Source organism: Alligator mississippiensis, chromosome 1 (assembly GCF_030867095.1).
Source record: "Alligator mississippiensis isolate rAllMis1 chromosome 1, rAllMis1, whole genome shotgun sequence".
NCBI classification, from domain to species: domain Eukaryota; kingdom Metazoa; phylum Chordata; order Crocodylia; family Alligatoridae; genus Alligator; species Alligator mississippiensis.
In genome coordinates this window covers 206,647,216-206,673,420 of record NC_081824.1, presented here as the reverse complement: position 1 = coordinate 206,673,420, position 26,205 = coordinate 206,647,216, and the positions used below count along the sequence as shown (strand labels likewise).

General features: G+C 40.9%; 1 protein-coding gene across 2 annotated transcripts in view; it reads right to left on the bottom strand.

The window, feature by feature from the left end:
* SPTBN1 (spectrin beta, non-erythrocytic 1) overlaps nt 1-26,205 on the bottom strand; it is a 200,417-nt gene that overhangs the window by 72,159 nt on the left and 102,053 nt on the right. For both annotated transcript variants that reach the window (XM_006274441.4, XM_006274440.4), the window contains 3 exons: nt 15,874-16,025; nt 3,220-3,393; nt 1,020-1,111 (listed from right to left, as the gene is read on the bottom strand). In XM_006274441.4, coding sequence (XP_006274503.1) covers nt 1,020-1,111; nt 3,220-3,393; nt 15,874-16,025 — 418 coding nt within the window. The remainder of the gene's footprint in view (nt 1-1,019; nt 1,112-3,219; nt 3,394-15,873; nt 16,026-26,205) is intronic.

Sequence of the window (26,205 nt, the reverse complement as noted above, 5' to 3'; positions counted from 1 at the left end):
ATGGAGACATGCCCTGAATGTAACAACTTTGGAAATTAACACAGGTCTTTCATTTTATTCTAACCAAAAAGTAAATTGTGTCCAACCCATGCCTTTTTTTAAAAATAATTAAGGAGACTAAATTACTATATTTCTACAAATACCTGACAAATATTTTAATGGAAAAAACCCCACATTTATTCTAAAAAACAAGACTTGCATCTTAAAAACAGAATTTAAAAAACCTGCATTTTTTCTTTTTACAAGCAGAAAATGTGCCTTAAATTCCTGGCTGCTTTGTATCTGAAGGAATACAGTATTTGTTAAGACTGCTAGAGTCCTTTGAGTTCTTCTGTTCTTTCAAGATAGAACTTCAGAAAAAAAAAATTTAAAGGAAAGAATACAAAATATTCTATCAACTAACATATATAAACTCAAAAAGATTGTATCCATTTTCAAGTTATGGCTATTTCCAAGAGAGCTTTGATCTTACTCAATGGAAACAGCCCTACTCCTGTGTACTTTCCGAAACAAAATTGACAACACCAGGAACCAAAGATTATATACAGCAGAATCTTTCTTGCAGTCTTGAAAAAGCAATTGAATGAATCACAAATAAGACCATGATTCTGTCTGAGAGATCTGAACAATGTTATATTTCATCCAAATTCCACAAGATTCTCAAACAGTTAAGATGCTAGTTACTGAATATGATAAGGGTAATCACACATGCAAAAAAGGTGAAATGAGGTTGCATAGTTCCCTGAATATGGTCACTATCTCCCAATATGAATAGCAAGAGTCTGGTGACCTAGTACCCTTCTTGGATTCTCAGATTCATATGTCCACCATATGGAAGTCATGATACAGACCTAAATAAACTGGAACGTACTGCCCTGTAAATAATAGATTTAGTACGAAATCAGTTAATTTGACAGCTTACTTTTGTCAGGCAACGGAAGAAAAGATGAATGTTCGTATGTATCCAAAATTATTTCAGTGAAAACCCCTATGTAGGTAATTTTTTAATCCACACTCACCCAGCTGTCTTCATCTGGCACCATAATAGCAAAGCATCTTTAGCAGACTTCTTCTCTTTGTTATCTTCAGTTTCAACACTGATATCCTGGATCTAAGAGTCACAAATCAGGTTGAATCAGAACAGTACGTCATTACCGAGCCAATTCTGTACTTAAGTTTTCAAAGAAATATAAGCAATTAAGATCACAGCAGAAGCAGCAAGAGAAAAAGAAGAACAGCAAAACAGAAGAACAGGAGAGTACAAAACATTTCCTGAGTTTGAGTTCATTTACTTTAAAGGAAGATCATCATGAACAGTTTTCTTTGTCTTTAAATTACTGTAACATTTCCTTTTTAAAGTCTACGGACAAATATTTTAAGTTTCACTAGAAACACACTATTCCATTTTTAAACCATGATTTATATAGTGTTCTGGCCCACTCTTGTAAGGCATTTTGTGTCTTCTACAATGTGCTGGCTATTTCAGTTGGAGATAAGGACGCATGGCACTCATACCAGGCACTCAGAATCTTTTAAGGGGGAGGTTTTAGGTGTAGGTTCCTTGATGCAGCTCAGTAGAACCCGATTCTTGTCCTGAGCAGTCACATAGCAAAGTTTCTTGAAATCTGTATTTTTAGTCATACTTAAATAAGTGGTGGCAGCACAACTTGTCAGTCTTTAGCTTCATCAAGACGAAGTGCAGAAAAAATATTTTAAATAAAAAGAAAAAACACAACCCTTCAGATTTCCTGTTTATATTGCAGTACATTTTGTTTTGTATTGTATCATTCAACTCCCACTGAAGTCAACATCAAGACTTGCACTAACCTCAGTGGAAGTTAAACCAGGATCTTTCATGTTAAGAAAAAGAAAAAACAGGAATAAAATTCAAAGAATGATTTGCACTTAAGAAGTTTCTGCAGTAAGGATTTCCAGTCCTTTTCTAACCAAGGCCCCAGGTACTGTCAGAGTATTCAGGCATTAATCAATCATGCTACTTTATTATGACTCTTATGCTCTACACACAGTTCCCAGATTCCACACCTACAGCCTAAGGCCCAACCTTACCAACACTTAAAACCTCAAAATGCCCAACAGCTTTACTTTAGAGTTTTTAGCAAACAGATCTGCACGCTAATTGTTTCTTCTGCGTACCTTTGAGTGGTATCATTTACACACCTACATTTACAATAGGTTGTACATAAAGTATCTACCATAAGTAGATTTTGGGGTTTGAATACAATACTTATTTGAAGAAAAAAATACAATGAAAACAATTAATTTTATTTTTGATCAAGCTATGGCATGAGTAACTGATCTATAAGCACATAGGGTCGTGCAAACAGCTGTAAACCTATAAACGTGTCTTGTTATATGCTATTAATTTGTACTGTAGGAAGTCAGTTTAAGGCAACTCTTTGAAATAAATAAATTAGCAGCACCACAACTGTCAAGTTTTTCATGCAGTTTATTATACACACACATTTCTATACATATATGGAATATATAAACTATGTAGAGGGGGGAAACAGTAAGAAATATACCAGTTTAGATGTTACTTCCTAGATGTTAATACAGGCCATCTGGAGCAGTTTGAAAGACATCTACTTTTGAAAATTACATTCCCCTCCATGAAGATGGGTTTTGATATAGGTATGATTTTCTATGTTAAAGCACTGGAAACTCTCCTTCACAGTGTGTACAAAGTTTTAGGTTAGGCTACAAGAAGCTAAAATAGTGAGATTTTTAAAAACCTCATTTTTCTTTTCAAGGTTATTTAACAAGCAAGATAAGCTTTTCACATACTGGCACTGTTGGTCAAGACTGAGCTCTTGATATCTTTACAAACCACATGCCATGACTGAAAGTACTTATATTTTGTAAATTAAAAAACTCAAGGGAAAAGAAAGTGAGAGGGTTTATTCTGTTCTTTGGGCTATGGATCTACCTACATATCAAAAAGCAACTGCTTGATTCAAGAAACAGAGAATGTAGTCTCACAATTCCTACTCACTTATTCTCTTTAGGCTGCTGATTAGCACTACAGCAAGGATGTAATCATGCAAAGCTAGCGTGTCCTGCTGGAGGCTCAACCCTCTTGATTTCTACTGAAGTCAGTGGGACCTGGGGGCAGTCAGCATTTCTCAGCAGGACTCTGGTCACAAGGAGAATAAGACCCGCACAGAACAAACACATAGAACAAAAAGATAATGTTTTTACCTGGAATCTCAGAATAATGGTCCAAATAAGGCCAAGAGTCAGCCTGTGATTCCCATCCACAATATCATGGGATCCCATATTTTCTAGATGCACTCTTTGTTCTTTCAGAAACTGAAGGGCCTTATCAACATTTTCCAAACAATGGATGCGCATCCTTCCCTTTGTTGGTTTGGGCTACAAGGAAAAGCAAAGACAATAGAAATCAATATTACAGAAACTGCAAAGAAGTTGCTTCCTCCTTCAGTCTCACTAAGTGTGCCACTAGTATTATAATATGCTTTCTCTATAAATGACACTTACCACTGAAAACAAAATTTAACTCATGGTATGTAGGAGCAAACTATCTTTGGGTCCCAGGTTTCTGACCTCAGAATTTGATTTTAGCCCTTTTCTCTATAACAAAAATATATCTTCCTTGCGAAGGGAAAAAGAACCAGACACAAATTGGATCTCCTGGTTTCTTTAAGTTGTTTTCCTTGGGAAAAAAAATATTAAAAAAAAAAAATAAAGTTCAGGTTCATCCCTGTGCCCATAACATGCATCCAGGCTGCTCAGAAAACTATTGTAGCCGTAAGTAGCCAGCAATATTTGGTTATGCCAGTGGTTTTCAAACTGTGTGCCATGGAGCCCTGGGGCTCCACGATATGTCATCAGGCACACAGATTAGGGGTAACGCTGGAGCAGACCAGAAGGCAGTGCACCACCATTGCAGGGCTAGGCTGTCTGGCTCTGTGTCTGCTTACATGACCTGTGGAGCCAGGGGTGGAAGGGACCATAGCAGAAGAAGTGACATGAACAGGTTGGGTTCCATGACTTCTGGAAGTTTGAAAACCACCGGTTTACGCAATGAGATAACCTGTTGTTAGCTACAACATCCAGGTGTGACTGAAGCAGAAGACTAATTTGACTAGGTGAGGGGTTTTCAACTTTTTTAATAAGCGTACCCCCAGCAACTCCCTTTTTAGTAAATATACCCCAGGGTGGGGAGGTGGCAAGCAGCCAAATGCAGAGCTGGGCCATGGCGAGTGGTGGAAGCACAGCATCTGTGCGGCCCTGCTCTTACCCCGCCCCAGCCCCACTTCTGAGAGGCAGTGGCGTGTGGTGGCGGGACTCCATCCCTACCTGCCCCCACGTACTCCCTGGGACCTTCTAAAGTACCCCCAGGGGCATGCATACCCCCTGCTGACAAGCCCTGGACTAGGTGACTGATGCACTGAATCAATGGAATTTTGTCATTGACCTCACCGAGTACAGGATCAGGCATTTGAGGAGGAAACAAAGCAAACTTCATTCTAGCTCATAATCAAAACATTTCCCTCCCTTTTTACTTCAGTCCTACACCTTCATTTGCTAAGTGAAAGATAAATGATGACTAGGCACAGTGAATAACATGCCTATTACTTTTTACTAACATGACCTTTTCTCTAGAACACGTGCTGGATTTTTTAAAATCGCTATTTGCTTCAGTGGAATAACACATTAAATAAGCAACTACAGCAGCAAATACACACAACGAGAAACAGTTCAAAATCTGGATGACATCTGCAAACACATAACCACTTTAAAACACAGCTATAATTTGGGTCCTAAATGAACCAATGACACACCATGAAAACTAAAATTTCACAACTGTTTAGGCTACTTAGAGTAAGGCAGATTATGAAAATATCAGAATACATTTCTTCACAGGAAAAAAATGAAGCCAGCAATATAAGAGTAATACATTTTTTATCAAGACCCAGCATAAATGGGAAAAACCATGAATACATTAACATCATATAAAAGTCGGTGCTGTGGATAAATGTTACAGCTGGAAAACTCATCCAGTGCTCAACAGAAAATCAATGCAACCCCTCCACCAAAACACTAATCAACACAAGGTTTTTTTTTAATTTAGTCAGTGAACTGGCCAGTGAAATAGTTTGAGCAAAATCCTTTCTTCAGAGTGTACTCAAGAGATAGAAAGTTTCAGCCAGAAGTATATTATGTTTCCTAGGAAGACTGGTTTGAAAAACATCTGCCATACGCGCTAAACACTTTGCTAGAAAGATATCCTTCAGGACACTAATGTCTCAGCACTCACTAGTTTCACTTCCAGATTCGGGAGACCACAAGTTCTTCTGTGGGGGCAGGCAGGGTAACAGGGAAAAGAAAGTCAGCATTAAATCTGGTCAATTGCATACACTTCCAGGAACCAGATTTGCAGGTACAGTACAACCAGTTTATAGCACTCCGGCTGTGCAAAGAGGTCCCAGTAAGCATATATCGCATTTGTACTCTGACAGTACGGACATATGAATGAGTTAGCCTGTGGCAAGTCAAGCTGTCCCAATTTTTAAAAAGCTGTTAAGCACATGACATGCCTTCAAAAGCAGCTTAGCCCTGCCCCAACAGTTGCAAATTTAGATGAGGGATGTATCTGTCCCTTTTTCACATGCCTGCATCTCAATGCCCCACAGGCTTCTCTCTCTCACTTCCAAATGCGCAGCCTGTTTGTTTGTGCACAGCTACCACAATGTGATTTACTCTAGCTTTTTGCTTTGAGCTTTGGACCCATAAACAGAAGGGCACATCCTTTCTAGGGCACAGTGCAAGTAAAAATGTAAGTGAAATTCACTTCCCAAATTCTATATTTATAGCTTATACAAGGTACCTGAAGATTATTGTGGTATTCACACAAAAAGAATACCATTGCTATGCTGATGTTGTCCAAGAGAAATTCATTCACATCAATGGCAGTCTTGTCACTAACCTAAATGGTAGCTAGACTGAGTTCTAATGTCTCAATATAATGAGAGGAAAATAAGTTGAAAATAATTAATCAACCCTCTCCCCCTTGCAAAATAACATTTTAAAGCTTGGCGTGCTCTCACACCAAGCATAGCACATGCCCAGAAGAGGAACTGCATTAGTCTGACCCGGCTCACCCAACGTTTATATACATCAGGTGCTTCAGCCTAAAAGCCTTGTGCCTAATCCATACAGGAGCTGGGTCAAACTAATGCACTTCCTCTTCCAGTAAAGTGATGCTTTAGTTTGGTTTTTTTCCCCACATCTATTAGAACCCTTGGCTACTTGCATCAGAAACCCTTAAAACCAGGCACCCAAGAGTTAACACGCATTCACTAATGGTATTTTAATGAGTTCCTGAGACTGTCTACTTCCAAAGTACACATGAATACATAGCCCAAGAATAACAAAAACAGGGAAGCAATCTTCCAAAGACACCAAATTATAAGCAAGATTTGCCATCAAAACACAAAGATTTTGTGAAATACAAGATAACATGTAGTAAATCTGAATTGGACCCAGAGAACCGGTAGATCCATTGAAAAGGCAAACTTCACGGTGCCCCACTGACCGTGACTACACCTGACTACACTTTTTACTAGATGCCTCAAAATGACACTTATAATCATGAATGATGCAGGATGATGTATTCATATCTTATAGTGAAATCCTCTCAATTACATCAACAACAAGTGAGGCTGTTACACAGCAACTCTTCAGGTTAATTGCTTAAGATCTTCAGGACCAGATAACTCACACTCACAAAAGTAAAAAAAATTCACCAAGCAGAGCTCTGCACTAGGCCTGTGGAAGTAGGCAGCTATTCAATCCGACTTCGGATCCGGCTGCTTTGGATGCCAGGGATCTGATCCGGAGCTCTGGACCGGGTTTCCGCTTCAATCCAGCCAAAGTGGCTCCGAAGCTGCCTCGGAGATCTGGCCATACGGTACAATGGGGAAATCAATGAAATATCTATATAACTTTGTTGTTTTGTCTCTTATTTAGGTGAAACTTGCAGGAGTGGTAGCCTCTACTGAGAGCATGAAGCCTGCTAAGTTTCAAGAAGACCGGTGCAGGGGTTTGGGGGGGGAACCGCACCCCAAATTCTTGAAAGCAAAACTCATGTCGTATCTGTGTTACACCACAGGGGGTGAAAACTGCATAGATGGTGGCCCTTGCTCAGGCCACAAAGCCTGCCAAGTTTCAAGGAGATAAGTGCAGGGGTTTGGGGGGAACTGCACCTCAAGCTGCAGACAGGCAAAACTCGTGACATGGGTGACACGGTGTGTTAAGGTGAAGCGGGGTGACAGCTGCAGGGATGGTGGCCCCTGCTGAGGCCATGATGCCTGCCAGCTGTGGAGGAGATAGGTGAAGGGGGGGGGGTTCTGGGGACTTGCACCCCTAGCTGTTGACAGGCAAAACTCATGCCATGAGTGCTTGTGAGACTGACTGTCTGTCTTGGGGCGGTTGATCGTCTGTATTGATTATTTCCTCTCCTTAGTCTCTGGTTTTGTAGGTGTTAATTGATGCTAATTAACTGACTACATTAGCTAGCAACTGTGTATTGAGCTGGTCCCTGAGTGAATCATGATTGGTTGATAACTGGTAACACAGTAGCTTAGCAGCCAGGCCTGCAGTAGCTGCCCCACCCCACCCCCAACAGACAGTTGCGCAAGCACCCATATCACGAATTTTGCCTGTCAGCAGCCAGAGGTGCAGGACCCCAGAACCCCCCTGCACCGATCTCCTTGACGGCTGGCAGGCTTCATGGCCGCAGCAGGGGCCACTACCCCTGCAGCTTTCACCCTGATGCGCCTTAACACACCGTGTTACCCATGTCACGAGTTTTGCCTGTCCACAGCTTGAGGTGCAGTTCCCCCCAAACCCCAACACCAATCTTCTTGAAACTTGGCAGGCTTTGTGAACTCACCATCCCTGCAGTTGTCAGCCCAATACACCTTAACACACACAGGGTCATCTGTGTCATGAGTTTTGCCTCTCAGCAGCTTGAGGTGCAGTTCCCCCCAAACCCCTCCACCGATCTTCTTGAAACTTAGCAGGCTTTGTGGCCTCACAAGAGGCCACCACCCCTGCAGTTTTCACCCCCCTGTGTTGTAACACATAGATGTGACATGAGTTTTGCTTTCAAGAATTTGGGGTGCAGTTCCCCCCAAGCCCCTCCACTGATCTTCTTGAAACTTGGCAAGCTTCATGCTTTCAGCAGAGGCTACAAACCCTGAAAATTTCATCCAAATCAGACAACAAACAACAACATTATAGCTATTTCATTGATTCCCCATTATACCCTACAGCTGGATCTCCGAAGCATCTCCGAAGCACTTTGGAAGCTCCAAACAGCTTCGGGAAGCCTAATGAAGCCAGTGCTTCGATCCGGACATGCTGCTTCAGACACGAAGCATCTGAAGCTTCTCCGGATCTGAAGCACGGCCCGAAGCCTCGCACAGCCCTACTCTGCACCATTAAGGGTGATGTTTAAGAAGTCCTAGAATCCAGGAAAGTTGCACTGATATTTAAAAAGTGAGTTACTGGGATGACCTAGGCAAATATAGGCTGGTTAGCAGAAACTGATCAAAGGCAAATCATGGAAAAAGCAATGACATACACTCAGCAAGGAATTAAAAATGATAGTACATTAATATATGTGGTTTTTATGGAAAATAGGTCTTGTCAAACAAACTTGTCAATATTTTTGATGGGAGCACAATTAGGTTGGTAAAGGTAACTGTGTCAATATAAGATATCTCGGTTACTTTTTTTCTTAGCCCTGATGTTTTCCAGAAAAAATGACCATCACTCAAAATCAAACAAAATAAAAGCAGATTGCTTGCTCTCTGAAAGTAATTGTAAAGGCAGAAATGTCCTCCACATACTAGCATCCCATACAGGTGTGCCCTCAGCCTAATGCTCCTGAGCCAACTTCTCTATCAATGACGTGGAAGAAAAAAATATATAATTATATGCAAAATTTGCATAGATAAAAATACAGGTAAGTGATAAATAATGATGTGGACAGGCAGGTTACATGGACGATCCCAAATTCTTTTTGCTAAGATTAACTCATTTTAAAAACATGCCTTTCAACACAGCTAAATGGAGCAAAGAACATAGGTCACACTTACAAAATGACAGTCGGTGTCCTGGAATGCAGTGCCCCTGAAAAGGTATTTGGGTTAATGGCAGATAACCAATGGAACATGAACTCTCGGTGCAATGCTGTAGCTAAGAGGGAAACACAATCCTTGGATATATAAGCAGAGGAGGATCAAGTAGGAGAAAGGGGGTGATATTACCTCTGGATGTGGCATTAGTAATACTAACACCGGAATACTGCGTTTAGTTCTGGCATTCACAATTCATAAAGGATGCTGAAAAATTGGAACAGGTCCTGAAAAGGTTTACAAAGATGTTTTGAAGTGTGGAAAACAAGTCTTACAGAGAAGGAGGAAAAATTCAGTGTATTGAGTTGATCTGTGGGAAGATTAAGAGGTGACAGATCACAATCTGCAAGGACTTTCAGGGGAAAGAGGTTTCTGATAACAGAGGTTTCCTTATTCTAGCAGGAAAAGGGACAGTTTGATTCAGGAGTTAGAAGCTAAAAGGCAGATATTTTTAATAATGGTACTAATAAACCATTGAAACAGATTTACTTTGCAAGGTTGTTAATTCTTCTTTACATAGTCTTTAAGACAAAGACTAGATGTCTTTCTAAAAACATGCTCTAGCTCATACAGCGGTCATGGTCTTGATATGGAATTCACCGAGGCAGGTGCTTTGCCCCCAGTCACGTAAGTACTAAAAACTATGCAATCACAATGACCCCTTCTGACCTTAAAAACTATTAATCTAGATCAGTGGTTTTCAACTTGTGGTCCCATGGGGGTTTGCAGACTATATCTAAAGGGTCCATGAAAGATTATTATGTTCAATCAAAAGTATGTGAATGCCCACACTTACAATTCAAAGGGGTCTGCACCTCCATTTGAAATTTTATAGGGGTCCACACAAGAAAAAAAGTTTGAAAAACACCAATCTAGATAATTCAAAAGCTTTTACAGTTTCAGGTATGCTCCAACAAACCACTGGTGAAACTGAGGCAACCTGACCAAAAAAACACTTATTTAGAAACTTCGAAGCAGTTAAAACAACATTTTCCCTTGACAAAAGCCCCAAGACCCTAACACAGCCAATGGTAATGTAAGGGCACCATTCTAAAGTAATGCCACCCAGACTCATATACTTCTTGTTTGGAGGCATCTTAAGGTAAGAGCAGTCCAGAGCAAGTGAGTGCACCTGCTCTTGTTCAGTGCCATCTTTAGCCCATGCTACCTGGACAAAGTGGGTAGCCAAAGATACTCTATCAGTAGTTTACACGTGCAAGTTGCTGGTGCTCTTCCCCAACTATTCCCCATACTAGAAGACTCACTTTCTTCACTGCAGAGGATGATTTTTTACCTGAGAGTCTTTTCAAGTGGTGCATTTTTGTTTAAAAAAAAAAATTAACTGAATTCTATTTTTGACTATTTTAAAAACAAAACATATTCATGGCAAAGGAATCTGTAGCACACTGTCTAGCCACTGTTCTATGGCCAAGAGAGAAAGAATTATACTAGCACTAAATGATTTGCCCCTTGCTGCACTGGTGATTTGCACCTGCACTGGTGCTGAAACACCTGTCCCACTGCACTGGCTTCTCAGGAGCTACTTCTGATTTACTATTACAACCACTACACCAAAATCAGGCCAGAGTGCTTTTTACCCACTGACAGGGCCAAGAATAAATGACTGCTTTCTGCTCTACCCACCCATTGTTCAGCAGGTTACTGAATTCACAGATCATGGATCTAAGCCAGGGGCAGGCAAAATATGGCCCTCAAGCCAGATTTTACCCATCAAGCACTTGCATCTGGCCCACCGTGCCCCCCAACAAATTGTACTCCGCCCACCTCTTCTGCCCACAAGGGTGGGAGCAAGGCACCCATGTGTACACACAGCCCCAAACATACCCTACTGCCTTGCTCCCACCCTCATGGGTAGAAGAGTGCAGCCCAGCCAGCACACAGCTGCTGCCATTACTGCAGCCACAGGGACTTGCTCTGCTTCCCCGGTCTCCTGCTGGCTCTGAGCAGCAGGTTGGGAAGCAGGGGGGAGGGGGGGCGCAGTGCAGTGAGGCTGCAGCTGGGAGGGAGCACGGAGCTGGCGGCAGTGCAGAGCCCGTGCCTAGGGGAGTGGCAACAGCGCAGCAGCGTGTGGATGTAAGAGAGGGTGGGGGGTGTGGGGACCCTCACACACTCCCCCCATGGTGCGCAGCCCCAGCAGGCAGAGGCAGCAGCAGCAATAGCAGGCAGGGCACAGGTGCCCAGCAGGGCACAGCTTCAGTCAGTGTTGCACATTGCAGTGAGAAGCGCACACTCTAAAGGCCACCTCTATCACCAGTGCTCGCTGCCACTCACGCGCAGCCCCTGCACTAGCCAGGCACAGGAAGGAAGCACATACACCCCACACCATACAAGACTAAGAACTAATTTTTCTGAGTTATTATGCAAACACCACAAACAAATCATGACAAAAATACTTTTCGTAATGAAATTAAAATATATTACAGTAGGTGTTTTACTTCTAATGTATGATCTGTTTTTTTCCTGGTTCTAAGATGACAACCTCCAACCCTCTCAAAAGGAGTACTTCTGGGGGACGAGGGGAGGGACTACTGATTAATAACCTACGTGGACTGCAGTCTTCTCAAAGTCCTTTCTGTAAGGTCACAGTATGACACAGGAGTGGTATGGAGAATCATGCACCAGCCCTCTCCACTGAGGTGACTGTCACCCTTAGTGCTGCTAACAGACGAGGAAAATGTGAGGGACCAGAAATGCAGGCCAGATTTATCACTCATTGACTTTACAGCCAATTCAGGATTTCCAGTAAATTTATTTGTGTAAACAAGAAACTCTAAATGTCTTCAAATGTTTCCTTTTCTAATACAATACATGTGTAACAGGGTGCCAGTAAACCCTGTTACTTAGAGACTTGAAAGAGCCGCTGCCCGGGGGGTGGGGCAGAGGTTCATAGGTGGGAAAGGACAGCAGTTAAGGACAGCTGGCTATGAGGATTACACACCAGCACAGAGTTAAGGATAATGACATGAAGGCGAGGGACGGCGGCAATAAGAATGGACAACTGAGAAAAGAAGAACTGCCCCCGGAAGGTACTGAGAGGGAGCAAGAGGACAGCGAGGGATGGGAGAGAGTCCTGACCTGGAGGACACTGAACATAGAACTGATTACGACGGAGCTCCACCACACGGGGAGGCGAGAGCAGGGATTCTACTTACCGTGGTGGCTGGCTGCAGCGAAGATGGTCCGGGGAACGAGACCCAACCCACCTGAAAAGGCAAATTAGTAAAGGAGGGGCGAGCCCCAACACGGTCAGGTTCCCCACCGATGGGGATAGTTTTGGTTACTTCTGTTTCTCAGTTATTTGTTGCTTGGTCCGGAAAAAACTAATAAACGAAACGACTATCAAAATAGCGTACACAAAGGCCACCCGGTTTGTAACTTGCTCGGGATTAATTTATCAATTTTCTCCCATCAAAGGCGTGGCAAGCAAGTCGCCGAGCGAGATGGGGAGAGACAACATCCCGTAGCAACATGAAAGAAATAAACACAGCAGATCTGCTTAAATGATTTGACATTTAAGCTTACAGCAATTATAAATACATAAGTGAACTCTTATTTAAAGTGGAAATTGAACTAAATGCTGTTTTATACAACAATACTTCATCTTATTTCTTCCGTTTGGGAGAAACTGGTTAACAGTGTATGAAACCAAAACGACTATTTTTTTTTTATGCTGGCGAGATTCTTTCCTGCTTTGCTCAGTGGAACTATGGCAACTTTTCTTGTTTCTTCTAAAAAATTTGGCATGTTTAAGACGTCATGTAATATGAACTAGAATGAAAACTAGGACTGAAAATTGATTTTAGTAAAGAATGGAAGGTTGCACTTGTCTTTAAAAAGGGTCCCAAGTGATCTCAAGAACTACAGACTAGTCATTACTACCTTCAGATGTACAGAAAAATTAACTATAATACAGCATTTCCCAACCTTATGGCAGCACACTTACCAGGCCTCTCCCATCCCACAGCACACCAGTCGAATGCAGAGTTGGTGGGAGAGAAGGGAAGGGTGGCGATTGGCGCAGCATGGAGCGTTGAACACAGCACGTGGATGCAAGTCACTGGCTGAAGCCATGCCCCCCCATCTGTCTGTCTGTCCACAGCGGCAGGTGGGGGCGTGGCTCCAGCCCAAAATTCCACAGCACACCTGGACTTGCCTCACGGCCATGGCACACAAGTTGGGAAATGCTGCTATAATGAAGTAATTATTAATTATTTGTAAGGTCAGTGCTTAGGAATCCTTATCATGACTCAGGACCCCAGCTTGCCAGGCACTATACTAACACGTTTGCAATCTAAATACCAGGCTGGAGAAAGATACATACAGACAGGCTGGGGAGTACAAGAAAACAGTATTAATCAGCATGACAGGGAGAGATCTCAACATATCAGCAAACCAAGCGGTCAAGTTTTCTGGAAGGCTTATAGGAAAAGAGTGTGTTATGCAAGGATCTGAAGATTTGTGGGTGTTTATGCAGAGCTCCTCCCACAACAATTGTTGAATTTTCAAGCCAACACCAATTGCTAAATTTATTTCAAGTTTCCGAAATGGAGAGACATGTTAAATGTTTCTATTTTGCAGAGAGAAGGTTCTCAACCCTTTTGGATAAATCAGTTGGGACATCTAAAATGTGACGTGTTTTAAGATGCTTAACTGTTTATTTTTCTATACAATGTGAAAAGAACTGCTCAAGCATGGACAGAATTTGCAACATGAGCATAATTTTATTGAATCAGTATAAAAAGCATATTTAAAAGAAAATAATCAAGGATAGTTTTTGATTATCCCAACAGCCTTGGCTTGCTAGTTATCAGCAGTTATCAGCTTTCCTGGAGAAGAGTCTATCCAGGTATCTGTGCTGATACAGCACTGAGTATACTGCATATACAAATTATGAAGAGCAGCATTTGAAGATGTTGTAGAACTTCAGCAAGTAAATGCTATATGCTGATCCTAGAAATATATTTTCCATAACTGGCATAACGGCCTAAAGGATTAGTGAATTACATTCTATAGATTCCTGTTTGCAAAAGAAGATGTGCTAGAATGTATTGTTTAAGCAAATATTCCTGTAGTCACATTATAAAGCTGAGGTAACAACGTTAAACAGAATTTGCAGCAGTGTTGCCAAACACCACTGTGATATTTTAATGGTGACATGGCTGCATTCTCATTATGAGGCTACTGCTGGGTTTGTAACACCATCCTCAGAATAATTAAGTGTCCTATTTGAATACAGGATACATTTTTCAAACCCTGGTGTGAAAAAGAATAAACAAATGACATAAATGAAATCGCATGACTTGACTGAGTTTCCCACAGATAAGGTAAACAGGGCTCCAAAACTCAATTCATAGCAGGTATATGAGAATATTTAACTGAGATGGAGATGAAACTTTGTTAAAGGGTTTGCAGTTTTGATCCCTAAAATAACAGTCTAGAATTTACAATAATGGCTAACTTTGATCTCGGGTTCATCCCTGAGAAGCTAAAAGCAGAATCTTGTCTAAACTTCATTTGCATTGACTACATCAAACATTAACACCACATAAGGACAGATTACTGATCACAGAGAAGTGTATTTTAATCAAAATATAGGAAATATATAAGCTAAATATATTGAATTCCAAGCATGGTACCTCAGTACAAATGCTAATCTATTTATTTACATTTGTTAGATTTATCTCTCACCCTATCCAAAAAAAAACAACAACTTACAGCAATCAAGAGATAACATTCCCCAAACAGTACTACAAAACCCAGAAACTGCAAAAGAAGAGTCATCTTATCTTTAAAATAAATGTTGTTAGTTAATAAAAGGAAAAGTAATCTTTTAGGATGAAATTCATCCAAGTGTGGACATTCTAATATAGGATCAGACTTCAGGGTTTACTTACCATCAAAGTTACATTTGGAAATGCTTATTTCTTGCTTTATAGTACTAACACAACATGTAAGGGTATACACAGGGTCTTAAGTCATAAGCTTCCATTAACAAGACTATTGACTATTTGATGACATCCAATTACACGGTTGCAACCTCATGTAACCTTGCATCACAAGTCAATGTGTACATGAGGATGATTGATTTTTTTTTTTAATTAGGCATGTAAGAGCTGGGCCATTGTTTAAATAAAATTGGGGGGGGGGGGGGGGGAAGTGATCTCTCACCATTCCTACAAACAGTTTTAAGTCATGCAGCACCAGTTGTTAACAAGGGTTTTATTTATTACACACCATTTCACAGGCCCAGTAGCAATGGCAAATTCTCATATTAATCATGAGGAGAGAATCTGTCCCATAAGATTTAAAATGCTGTATATGCTCCTAAACACAGGAAGCCCAAAAACCATGCATCACCCTTGAGTGCTTTCATTGAGTTCAGTAGAAGCTCAGGGTGCCCACCCATTTCCAGAAGCACTTAGCATTTGATGGGCTAGAACCCTTAGCCTCAGCCAACTCCTATTTGAAGTCAACAGAAAGGTATTGCTATGGGAGTTAGATCAGGCCCTTACTTAAGTGAAATACATTTACAAATGTTTATTGGAAATACAAATTAAGTCAGTGGTAGTTTTATCTGATTTCAGTGGAGCTAGGATATCACCTATTGTTTTAAAAATAAAATGACAAAAAGGGAACCCAATGAATATCAATAAACAGAACTTACAAGTCTCTCTCCTGAAAGAACTTCCAGCAGTTTGATAAGCATCCGTCCATCGCGAAGGTCGGCGTATAAATCCGTAATTCTGCATGATACACGTGCCAAGTGTGAATTAACCCACTTTGTGAAAGTCTTCTTCTGAACTGCCTCACGTTCATCTGGTCAAAAGAAAAAGCAGTGTTACTCAACAAAAAAAAAAAAAACCCACCCCAAAAAACATTAAACCCATGCACATGGGTGAGAAGAGGATGTTCAAATTCATCTTTCAATATACTGAATACAGAGACTGCTCATTTCTACAGATAAGTCATTTTAGCAAACTGGACATTTCTTCAAAAATGCAACCTTTTTTCTTAAAGTATTCTTTCCATTTCAGTGTGAATTTTGTCCAAGAACGGTCTGAAGAATAAGTCTTGAGTATAAACTTCAGGATGTGACCACTATATGTATCTGTTTCTTAGGGCACACCTAGGTCACTTGTAAAACTCCAGTTTTAAGAGTGTGTGTGTGTTAATGTTGGTTATCCTCCAACTCTGAGATAAGGGGCTAAATTCTGCTTCTGTTTACAGCAGCAGAAAACCAGAGCATCTCCAATGAAATCTACAGAGCTTCTCAGGATTCATATTGGTGCAAGTGAGAGAAGAATGTAATCCCAATGTCTTTTGCTTACTTTATTTCTTCCCCTATGATTACTGTATTTATTTTTGGATTCAAACATTTATAAAAATATTTATATAAGGGAAGGATGAACTGTTCCAAAGCTGCAAGAGTGAAGCTGGCATGGATTTACATGAAACTAAATTCTTCATCTTACCCTTCCCAGGAACTTTCACAATTGTTTATACAGAAAACTGCTGGCAGAGACACAGTTCAATGAACATGTATGGTCACTACAGACCACGTTAATTCAGAAACTCTTAAGGAGCAGTCTGCTGAGTATCAAATGACATTCTGAGAGAAAACATTGTATCCCTTAGGCACTCACAACTTTAAACAGTCTTTAGTGCGACATGGATCAGGGCCTTATTCATATTGCATTATGCTGATTATGAAAAGAAATCCTGGGATTTTACTAAGCTATAGATAGTGTGAAAAATTTGGCCTTTCACACTTAGATGCTCAAAGCTGAATTCCTAAATCAGTACGTATATAGGTACCCAAATCAAAGGTGCCTACACCTTTTTTAAGATGTGAAGCTTCTGAAACTGCCACTGACTTGGTTGGAACTTTTGCGTGTTGAATTAGGATTTAAAATTCTAATTTTAGGCATCCAGATCTGAATGCTCAAGACACAGTATTTTAAGTATGTGAAACAGTAACTGGCAAGTAGAAAAGCTGAAATTCCATGCAGAACAGCATCGCCCCCAACTGTCCAGTGGTCCCTGGTATCTGGGAATTCTTTCCAAAAAGAGCTATAATGCCTGCAAAGAGTGCTTTTCTGACATGGACAGGACCGTGAACTTGGGACATTCACAGCTAGTTTCCTCTCTTCACTCCCACCAGACCATACATAGCAGAAGTATGATATTGGTAGCATGGGATGGAAGGAGAGAAAAAAAAAAGACAAATTAAATAGAAGGGGAATGAGATAGTAAAGAAATAAATAGCAATAAAGCAACAATAATAACAAAGACATATCAACAACTCAGCAACAATAGAAGCTTGCCTAATTATCAGACTTCCATCACCACCATTTTTTATTTCGTCCCATAGGTTTCTGAATTTATTCTTGTAATGCCCCTCTGAGGTATGAAAATATCTGAGAACTCACTCACTGGAACTGAAAGGCAGCTTTCTTCCAGTTACACAATGACTTACATATTTGGGGGAGCAACAAGCATAGATTTAAAGGAGTAGAATTTAGAGTGATATAAAAAGTGCTTTTATTATATTATATCAAGACAGTTTCAATAGCCTGATAGCCCATGTTACGAATAGCAGTTGTTCTCCCTCTTTGTGAAAGAGTTACTACGATATGGCAAAAAACAGGAAGTGAGCAACAACAAGGCTTGCTTTCCAATACTCTGGTAATACCCAACCCTAGTTTATAACATACCACAGACTTAATGAGTTTTCTGCTATACAAGCCTCTGCTCTCAACTGCGCTGTAATTTTGTTCCACAAGACTTTCCTGTCTGTGCTTTGCAACCACACAGTCATTCCCATTATTATTAGAATATTGTAATGACAGCCATATAAAGCCAAAATATATATTGCTAATAAGCAACCTGAATCAGAAGTTGGCTGTTTTATTAGATAACGCTGACCCTGTGGCGGTAACAGAATATTGCAAAAACAAACGTAGATAGTTAAAGGTTTCAGCCTCTCATATCCAAGATGCTCCACACTAAATCTTGTACCAAGCCGAAAAAAAAGTCACATCTGGCTAGTGGAAATAGCAGTCTATTTAAGTAAAACATTAAATATAGTCTCTGCTAACCTTAAACATACCTTTAAAGAACTATTTATAGCCAGCTCCTGAGAATGCTGCATCTGCACAACTGCTTGTCTGCTAATTCATGATTTAAGTCAAGAGCAATTAAAAAAAAAGTCATACGCAAAACAGAAATTCTGCACTACCTTATGTGTATTAAAATAAGTATTAAGACAATATTTGCCGTGGCTTTCTTTACATCTTATTTATACAAAAGTTGAGAAGTGTCCAGGAATGCCACATTATGTTTATTCTTCTAAACGGCAGCGTTTGTATAAAGAAATGTAGTATTCAGAGTTGACTTTTATATTTGTTCTAGAGATAAATACAGGTAGCTGAGAATATCCTACAAATAAGGTTGAGTGCTCAATGTGTTATAGCCTCAAGAAAGCTATGAAATATTGTTATTAAGATATCTGTAATCAAACCTCTGGAAATGAACTGAAGCCTGTCAACCTTCTTCAGCTTAGCTCAGTTACAGTAAAATGTAACGGGTGGTAAAAGCAAATACTAGGTTGGGCTCAGGCAGGTGGGAGATGAGGGATCAGACATATGGCCTAACCTGAGACAGCTGCAACAGGCTGCAGAGACACAACAATAAATACAGTGCTATGCTGGGCCAGATGGGCAGCTAGTGCAGTGGTTTTCAATCTGCGGTCCGTGAAACCCTAGGAGTCTGCGGACTGTATCTAAGGGGTCAACGAAAGATGACTATGATCAATCACAAGCATGTGAATACCTACACTTACAATTCAAAGGGGTCTGCATCTCCATTGAAAATCTTTTTAGGGGTCTGCAAATGAAAAAATATTGAAAGCCACCAAGCTAGCTCAGACCGTGTTAGCTTCAGATACTATGCTAATTCACACCACCTGAGGGCCTAGTTTATGGTAAGGGGGAGACAGCCGCTGGGCAGCTCAATCAATGCTGCATTTCAGGTCATTCATCTCTAAGAAGCTTCCAGAACTTCCTGAAATTACTAGCTGTTAGCAAAACTAAGATGTGGGAGACCAATGTCAAACTTGCAACCCCAGGCTTTTTAAAGGAAGGTTTTCCTTCCACCCTTTCCCTAGGAGACTGATGGCTGGCTGATGCCCTGGCACTCTCAAGCACATCTCAGGACACTTGGTCCTTTGCTCCTCTCATCTTCTCATTTCCTCTATCTTCCCTGGTGTGACTCATTATTTCCCCCTTTCCACTGGAAAGGTGGAATTTAATTTTCCAGTTCTTTATTTCCCACTCCATTTTCTCTTATTTTTCACTTGGCTCTCATAGTTTTCCTCCTTCCCTTGAGAGCTCCCCAATTTTCCTCTGTTCAAAATGCTTTAGCATGTGGCAATAAAAACATTACTGTTATTGCAGCCATGCTGTTTTCAGACAGGAAAGCACTCTCTTGTGTACTCACAATCTCTCTCATTTCCCCACAGCAAGTCTTATACCAGCCTACTCCATATGCATTGAAATGATCTGGTTTAGCCCTTCTCTGCTTTTCATTCCCTCATTTCTGCCTTTCCTCCTACCCACCATGATCCAGCAGTTAAGAATGGAAAAAAGGTGGTTGCCAGTAGGAAGGTCAAATAACAGTGCATCCTCCAGCCCCAATTAAAAAGCCCAGCTTGATGGCTTAAGAGCCAAGCTCCAACACTGCCTTACAGCACTCTGCTAACTGCCATCTTTTAGGACAGCCAGGAAACTGTCTAGGAAAGATGTCCCAAAATTAATCCCTACTGTCCTTTCTGGCCTCCAATCCCCCCCTACACCATCAAGGACATTCTCCATTTCTTGCTTGATGCATTAATGTTGGGGAAAGGGTCAGCTCTGTAATTCTCTGTTGATAGCAGCACCAGTACAAACATTTGTAGGAAATAGTGGTACAGGTGTTTTTAACAATGTGTCATTTAACATCTTCAGTCCTGCCTATAATTTGAGAAAAATGTGAAGACTGTTGAGAAGTTTACCCCAATGGGTCATGGTGGGGAGTGTAAAAAAAACTGTGCTGTTTCTGCTTGCTGTTTCACAATGAAACAGCAATGAAACAGTTTTTGCAACTGTTTCACCACCACCTGCAACTAATAAGCTGCAACTATTTTTTTTTTTTTTAATGTTTTTGCTCTTTCAGGTTAAAACGTGCAGAAACAAACAGAAGCTGTACATTTTATTTTGGGGCATACTTTTAGACAGAAATTGCAAGTAAACATAGAAAATAATTGTTACTCTCATAATGTGAACTGTTACTCAAAAACAAAGTGTATTAATTTATTAAATCAATTGTAAGGATACCATACTATATACATTAATGAATATGATGTTCAGCCTGACAGCCCATGTTACTGATAGCAGTTGTTCTTCCTGTTTGTGAAAGAGTTACTATGATATGGCAAAAAACAGGAAGTGAGCAACAACAAGGCTTGCTTTCCAATACTCCGGTAATACCCAACCCTAGTTTATAACGTATTACAAACCTTATCCTGTTGCGTTTTCTGCTATACAAGCCTCTGCTCTCAATTGCACTGTAAGTTTATTCCACAAGACTTCCCTGTCTGTGCTTTGCAACCACACAGTCATTCCCATTATTATTAGAATGTCATAATGACAGCCATATAAAGCTAAAATATATATATATTTTGCTAATAAGCAATCAGAAGTTGGCCATTTTATTAGATAAAACAGACCCTGTGGCAGTAACACTGCATTGCCAATAGCACTGGAGTATACTGGTTGTAGTTACTCATGATGACTTGTAAGTTCTGGCTACAAATATGATAGCTTTGACAAATACCCTTATCTTTAAAGAGATATTTTTAGATTTTGAAGACTACTCGAAACCAGAGGATATGGGTGGAGCTCCAACTGCCTTGCAGGTTGTGAAAACATTTATTTCCCAGCGGTGAAGACAAATGTATAGCATGTAAAACCTGCACAGCAGGAAAACGGAAGTAGCTCCAACTTATCTTGAGGCAACATTAGGAAGGAAGTTTCCTTTGGACAGAAGACCAATGACAATACAATGGGGGGGGAGCACTTGTAATTCAGTTAAGGACTGACTTGTTTCAGGTGCTTAGTAAATTAATATGAGCCAGGTCAGTGGTTCTCAACCTTTTTATACTTGAAGCACCACTTGATAAATCCTATGCACCTTTTGGAGAAGGCCAGCTCTTAAAAAACAAAACAAAACTCTTTTTGACTACTTAAAAACAACAGAGCAACTCTTCTATTTCAAGTCAAAAGAGCACAGCAGGTCAGAATGCTTTCAACAGTATGGATTCCTATTTGAAAATATTCTGGATTTATCTTGTGAATTGTATTTGCACATTTAACAGTGCTAACATTACATGACCCTGCAGCATCCTTGAAAGAATCTTAAGGCACCCCAGGATGCCATGGCACTGGTTAAAAATCATTGAGCTAGGAACAGGTAGCAAACTCTCTTTTATTTACTTAACACACACCACTGACAAGGCGTAAGCATTTTTTTTAAATAACGAGCAAGGTTTTCAAATGTCAAAATGTTCTTAAAATTGAAAGCGTTGCAGCATACTGGGTCTCCGTTTTACACTGGCACACCCAAACTGGACAAACTTAATGAGACTGCACCAGAATATAGAGAATTTGTCTCAAGATATAAAAGCAGAAAATGTATTTATCAACATTCAGCCACAAAACATATCAAATCAACCTCAGCCCCAGTGTACAAAATAATTTGGGCACAACTTCTTTACTAAACAAGGGCAAACAATTGTTGTGGCTTCAAATGCAACCTGTACTGAAGCAGTTTCAAGATGGTTTTCCCCCTTCCAATCTCCACAAACTTTGTTTTAAACAGGCTGAGCTGATCCCATTTAAAATGGGGTTTAAGCTTGTTCAGCTAGCACTGCTCTCAACCCAGTCCAAACAGGAGTATTCTAGTTCCTAAATCCATATAACCACCACTCACGCTTCAGAAGATGCTACATTCAGTCTGACAAACTGCAAAAGGGACAACACACCTTAAAACAAGTGCAAATGTTTCTGAAAAAGAAATCAGAGTGCGAAGAGAAAATATAAAAGCACTGTTAAGTGTCTGACTAAGAACAGCTTGCAGGATGTTTCACCCTACAATGTGTATTGAGCACATAGCAGTAATGTAAGAACAGAATGTTCTGAAACGGGGCTAAAGTTTCACCTCAAATCTTCCCTGCTGTGCCAGGTAATGTGCAGTACACTTTATGCATGTAAGGCACAGTAGATCTGAATGTTACTTCAAGCAAGGTAACTGAAGGACAATTTTCATCCTTAATTGCAAAAGTCACAACTCCTGAAGACTGAAGTCTCCTTCACTTTACAAGATGAATTTAATTTTTGTGGTTCAAAATATTTTTTTGGGCCACAGTAAAGAAAGAGGTGACATATGCTTGTCACAAAACTGTTAACTACACTGTACTGGAAATCAAATAGCACTGCTCTAGGCTCAGGGGTTTTGCTTATGGTAGTCAATATCCACAGCATCCCAATGTTCTTCAGATCATAAGATTTCAGGTCAACAGTGCAGAGAGGAAAACAGAACTTTCCTTCATAGGCCAATGATCACATTATTGTCAGACTTTCAGGATGAGGCATATTACTCTGGTCTAATGCTTCCTCACGGATGCAAGTATATGGAATCAAGCTGCCAAAAATCAATACACACAAATTCCAGCTTTTCCTGATGGCTCTTTTATTCAGGAAGATGTCTGAGACAGCAGAAATTGGTTATCTGGGCCAATTCGTACCATGAAGGCCCCCCCCCACCCCTACATGTTATATCTGTTGTCCAATTACCTTGTTAACTGTGCAATAAATTTAGACTGGCTACATGTGCAAGTTAACTATCCCACCTTAAAAAAGCTCCAGGTAGCTGTAAAGTTATTGCTTGAAAATGTATAATAACTTTATAGCTGGTTTCTACCCAGCTTTAATTTGCACATGTAGGCAGACACCTGGTGCCATCTCCCAGGCACTGGGAAGCAAAACACATCTGGGGGGCTGGGAGATTACAGCTGCAGGGGGCCAGGGAAGGCACATCCCTTTGGCTGGGAAACTGCAGCAGATGACATGTCTCAGTCCCAGCTGTCTGTGGGCAGCAGCTGGGTCTGACACTTCCTGCACCACATGGGCAGCTGGGACCTAATCCTGCACGTGACATAGCTCTCAGTCCTGGTAGCACCCATATGGCCCCCAGAACAGGGAGCCCCCTCAGCAAAGGGGGCTCCCAGTCATGGGAGTCTGCTTCTTGCCAATCCCTACACCAGCAATAAGGCACAACTGGATCTAATGAGAAGTCCCACAACTGCACCTCCCACCGTGTATGTGGTATGGCAGGAAGTATAACTGTGTGAAACACACATTAGATACAATCATGCCTTTACCTGTGTGTGTAGATGGAGCCAAAGGAACAAATATATTCACTAGGACAATCTACAGACTTTATTGTTTATATTAAAGGAACTGAATAAGGGCATTAAATATAATGGGTGAGATGTGCTGCTGCTTCTCCATGTGGAACAGCATAAAACTTGCAGGGAGGCTAAAGGGGTAAGGAATAAGGTAGTTTTAAGCCACCCTTTGTGCTTCCTTTGTCTTGGGCTGCACTGCCTGGAGTCTCTGCAGTGCTACACGCAGAAGCTCTCAAAAGGACTTAAAATGAGAAAGAAAAATTATACAAATGCAAATTGATTTAAAACAAACAAACAAACAAACTAGTAATGTTGTTTGCTCTCTGTTGTTTCTAAACCTCACCCAAACCATAACATGCTGCATAAAACAATGTCAATCCAGCCAAGCATTGCAGAGTTTGGAAGGGCAGGTCATTTCACTGTCTTTATTTTCACATGGGATTGAAATTGTTTAGTATTAAAATATAAAAATAAGCCCTCGAAGTCAGATTCAGATCTACATACAGGAATGTTTCTGACAATCTGTGAAAAGTCACATAGGAATAAGTGTAACATATAGCAATCACAGATCACTTTTAATAGATTCAACTAGAAAATCTTAGTTCATTTTTATTATAGAAGGAAAAGTCATAGATTGAAGCAGGTTTACAGAGAGGAGTGGCCTCTGAACCATGCTTGCCAGATTGAGTAACCAATGAGAATCAGATATTGAACCCTATTAACTGTACTCCTGGATGCCAACAAGCTCTTATTTTATATAATGCAAAGGACATCTACTGAAATCCAAATGTTATACTGCAGACTTAAAACTGTTTAGCACTATGGAAGCCACTCCTCCAAACACACAGGCTCCTGCTTAGCTTCAAGCACATGACCAGTCCCCACGACTATTCACATGCTTCAAGTAAAGCAGAGGCACAAACACATGCATGAGCGAGGCCAACTCACATTTCTTCTCATTTCCAAAAATCACATCCTGAGAAAGGTAACTAGAGACATATGAACACCAAAACAGACTGAACAGAACTGTGAAAGAGAATTTCTGGCATAACTACTGCAATGCATATAGCTTGACTACAACATATCATATAAATGGAACGAAAATCTCTGCTCTGTTAACATTAAAAAAACCCATCAAACATAAAAATTCAGCAAAACCATTGTAGCCCTCAGTGCTGAAGAACCTTGGGAAAAAATATTGCAGCCGCAATCAAGTAAGAGAAAAATCGTTTCAATAAAAAGGTTCTGGAACACGAGTTGACTTAGGCCATGATACTGACTCTGAAACCCCCCAGCAAAGAACAACAGAAATGTCTGAAGTCATAGAATTGTTGTAAAGCAGTGCTTCATGACCCAAAAATGGGTTGCAAGTGGTTGCAAAAATGGGTTGGTAAACAAAATTTAAAAATGGATTCTACTTTAAAGGAGAAAAATGTGGGAAACTGTGGTTCTCTCTTGCAGGCTGGCAGAGTTCCTGCCTGCAAGGGGCTGCTTGGGGAGCCCCCATTTCCCACACCACCCACCCCCTGCCCCACACCGGAGGGGGGGGGGCGCCGCCTGGGGCAGCAGGTCAGGAACGAGGGCACTGCATCGGGACTGGCCATCAATGTTTACAAATGGGTCCTGGTGTTGGCTACAAATGTCCAACTCAGGATCCTTAAAATTCTGGTTTATTAGGCGGATTGAAATACTGTAATGAGTTAAATCATAAACCTTGGGGCTGGTCCTTCCACACACACACACACACACACACACACACACAGTAGCAAGCTACAAGAGTCAGGTATACCTATCCTACAGGCACTGGAGTCTGTCGTTGAGGCTTCTTTCAGCGTGGTGTTATCTTCCAGAAGGGGGTTGCCAGCTGGTCCTTCTGGCTGGACAGGTCGGGTGCTGGTCAAGTTGGAGATCAAGAGGGCGCCACTGAGGGTCACTTTTCACTGCCTTTTATCTGTCCTTGGCAGACTTTGGTGACTCCCCAGTTTTCAGGTTTGCCCAATCCAGGGGTCATTGACCCTCGTGGGACTTGCCCCCTCGGTGGCTACTGGATGGCATCTGTCAGCCCCAGGGGTCGTCCACATGTACGTGCAGGTTTGGGAGTCCATTGATGAATTTTGAATAGGGCTCTGGGAGTGGTCGATTTGGAGATATTCAGCCCAGAAGTTGGTCCCCAGCGTTGATTAACTCAGGCCAGGGCTTCTAGCCCTTGATCAGTGATGTTTAGAGATTTCCCGGTTGTTACATTGTCTTCTATTGAGTTCTTCCCTTGGTTGATCTGCAGTTTTCTTAGGTGTTAATTGCTGCCTGCTACCGTGTTACACATTCAATCACTGATTCACTCGCTCTTTCAGGGGCCAGCCTGATACAGAGAAGGGCAGTTTGATTCCTGCCCTTGTTAACATTGTTACAATGTATAACTTACTTATGAAATTAAACACATTTAGTTGAAAGTTGAAAGGTGAGGAGTATAAAATATAAGCTACAAATGCCATG